Genomic DNA, 2,513 nt, shown 5'->3' with positions numbered 1-2,513 from the left:
GCCCCCTCCCTCTCACCCCTCCCCCTCCCTCTCACCCCTCCCCCTCCCTCTCACCCCTCCATCTCCCCCTCACCCCTCCCCCTCCCTCTCACCCCTCCATCTCCCCCCTCACCCCTCCATCTCCCCCTCACCCCTCCATCTCCCTCTCACCCCTCCATCTCCCCCTCACCCCTCCATCTCCCCCTCACCCCTCCATCTCCCTCTCACCCCTCCATCTCCCTCTCACCCCTCCATCTCCCCCTCCCCCTCACCCCTCCATCTCCCTCTCACCCCTCCATCTCCCTCTCACCCCTCCATCTCCCTCTCACCCCTCCATCTCCCCCTCCCTCTCTCCCCTCCATCTCCATCTCCATCCTCTCCCTCTCCCTCTCCCTCTCCCTCTCTCTCTCTCTCTCTCTCGCTCCCCTCACTCTAATCCCTCCTTGTCCACTCTCACTCTCAGACACCCTGCTCCCCACCTGTTGACGATGAACAGCGCCATGCCGCCACACTCCTGTTGTCACCCGCCAACCAGGGCCCAGGCCGGGCGGCGCACGCTGATGTCGTCAGAGAAGGAAACAAATCCCGCAGCGCCCTCTGGCGGAGTGGAGGATGCATGACCGCTCCCGCTCCCTAGTGTTGGGGGGAGGTGGAGTTACAGTGCATTCTCCGGAAATGGGGAGAGCCTCGCAGCGCCCTCTGGCGGAGGGGAGGACAAACAGGTCTATCAGCAGGAACCATGAGGAAGGTGTGACTTCCCACATCCACTCCAATGGATGGATGGATGATCTCTTCAATGATGCCCTGTAGGCATTTTGTTAAGTTTCAAGGTAGCCACTTCATTCTTTGAAACTGTGAAGAATACTAGCCTAGTTTCCTCAATGTCTATTCATAAAACAATCCTGTGGGGAATCTAATCTAATTTTAAAAAATTAAAATCCTACCATTCTAGGGATTTATCTGGTGAACCTCCATTGCTCTCTCTCTCCCCTTCTCTCTGGAAAGCATATCCTTCCGTAGATATGATTTGGAGATGCCGGTGTTGGACAGCAGTGTACAGAAGTTAAAAATCACACAACACCAAGTTATAGTCCAACAGGTTTATTTGGAAGCATTAGCTTTCGGAGCACTGCTACTCCATCAGATGGTTGAACAACTACAGCTGCAGAACAACATCTTTACTTCTGTACTCAAATCTCCTTGTAATGAAAGGCAACATGTCACGTGACCACACACGGATATATCTACCTGGAGTCTGAGAGTTTGGACAACTGAAAGATGAGCTCGTCAGAGATAGAATATCATAGAGACGTATAAGCACAGCAACAGACCCTTCAGTCCAACCTGTCCATACCAACCAGATATCTCAACCCAATCTAGTCCCACCTGTCAGCACCCAGCCCATCCCTCCAAACCCTTGCTATTCATATACCCATCCAAATGCCTTTTAAATGTTGCAATTGTACCAGTCTCCACCACTTCCTCTGGCAGCTCATTCCATACACGTACCACCCTCTGAGTGAAAATATTGCCCCTTACATCTCTTTTATATCTTTCCCCTCTCACCCTAAACCTATGCCCTCTAGTTCTGGACTCCCCACCCCAGGGAATTTATTTATTCTATCCACGTCCCTCATGATTTTATAAACCTCTATTAGGTCACCCCTCAGCCTCCAACACTTCAGGGGAAACAGCCCCAGCCTGTTCAGCCTCTCCCTATCGCTCAAATCCTCCCACCCTGGCAACATCCTCATAAATCTTTTCTGAACTTAAGTGATCTAACTGCAAGTAGGTAGGTCATTTTTCAAGCAGTGGTTCACTAGGAAGAGGCAAAGCAAGCCTATAACAGATAGCTCCAGAAGAGATATGGGCCAATGATACTGATGAATCTCATTATACCATAAAATAGGCTGATAACATAAAGCCAAACGTGATTGAGTTTTTTTTTAAAAGGTATTTTTATTAGAAATTTAATATTTTGACAGATTTACAAAAATAAACAGAACTTTCAAGCACAAACATTAATATAAAAATAGATCTTAAATATATAATCATCAAAATTCAAAGGAATGATACTAAAGAAGAAAGAAAAACAATGAAACTCAGTTAACTACTAATCTAATCCACAATTATCCAGAGTGTATAGTTGAGTCACTTACATCCTTCAAACAAGAGAAAATGTTCTCTAATACACTCGTAACAGTATAATAAAAAGGATTGATTGAGTTTTTTGAAGAAGTAACAAAGAAGATTGATGAGGGCAGAGCAGGGGATGTGATCTATATGAACTTCAGTAAGGCATTTGACAAGGTTTCCCATGGGAGACTGATTAGCAAGGTTAGATCTCATGGAATAAAGGGAGCACTAGCCATTTGGATACAGAACTGGCTCAAAGGTGGTGGTGGAGGGTTGTTTTTCAGACTGGAGGCCTGTGACCAGTGGAGTGCCACAAGGATCGGTGCTGGGTCCTCTACTTTTTGTCATTTACATAAATGATTTGGATGCGAGCATAAGAGGGACAGTTAGTAAGTTTG

General features: G+C 47.3%; 1 protein-coding gene across 1 annotated transcript in view; it reads right to left on the bottom strand.

Annotated features, from left to right (window-relative positions):
* ddx51 (DEAD (Asp-Glu-Ala-Asp) box polypeptide 51) overlaps positions 1–544 on the bottom strand; it is a 45,267-nt gene extending 44,723 nt beyond the window's left edge. The window contains exon 1 of the mRNA XM_060844087.1: positions 459–544. Coding sequence (XP_060700070.1) covers positions 459–481 — 23 coding nt within the window. The 5' untranslated portion in view covers positions 482–544. The remainder of the gene's footprint in view (positions 1–458) is intronic.
* Between the last annotated feature and the right edge of the window lie 1,969 nt (positions 545–2,513).

This window comes from Hemiscyllium ocellatum, chromosome 24 (assembly GCF_020745735.1).
Source record: "Hemiscyllium ocellatum isolate sHemOce1 chromosome 24, sHemOce1.pat.X.cur, whole genome shotgun sequence".
In the NCBI taxonomy this organism is placed as follows: Eukaryota; Metazoa; Chordata; class Chondrichthyes; order Orectolobiformes; family Hemiscylliidae; genus Hemiscyllium; species Hemiscyllium ocellatum.
Note: the sequence above shows the minus strand (reverse complement) of the source record. Positions and strands in the feature narration are given on the sequence as shown.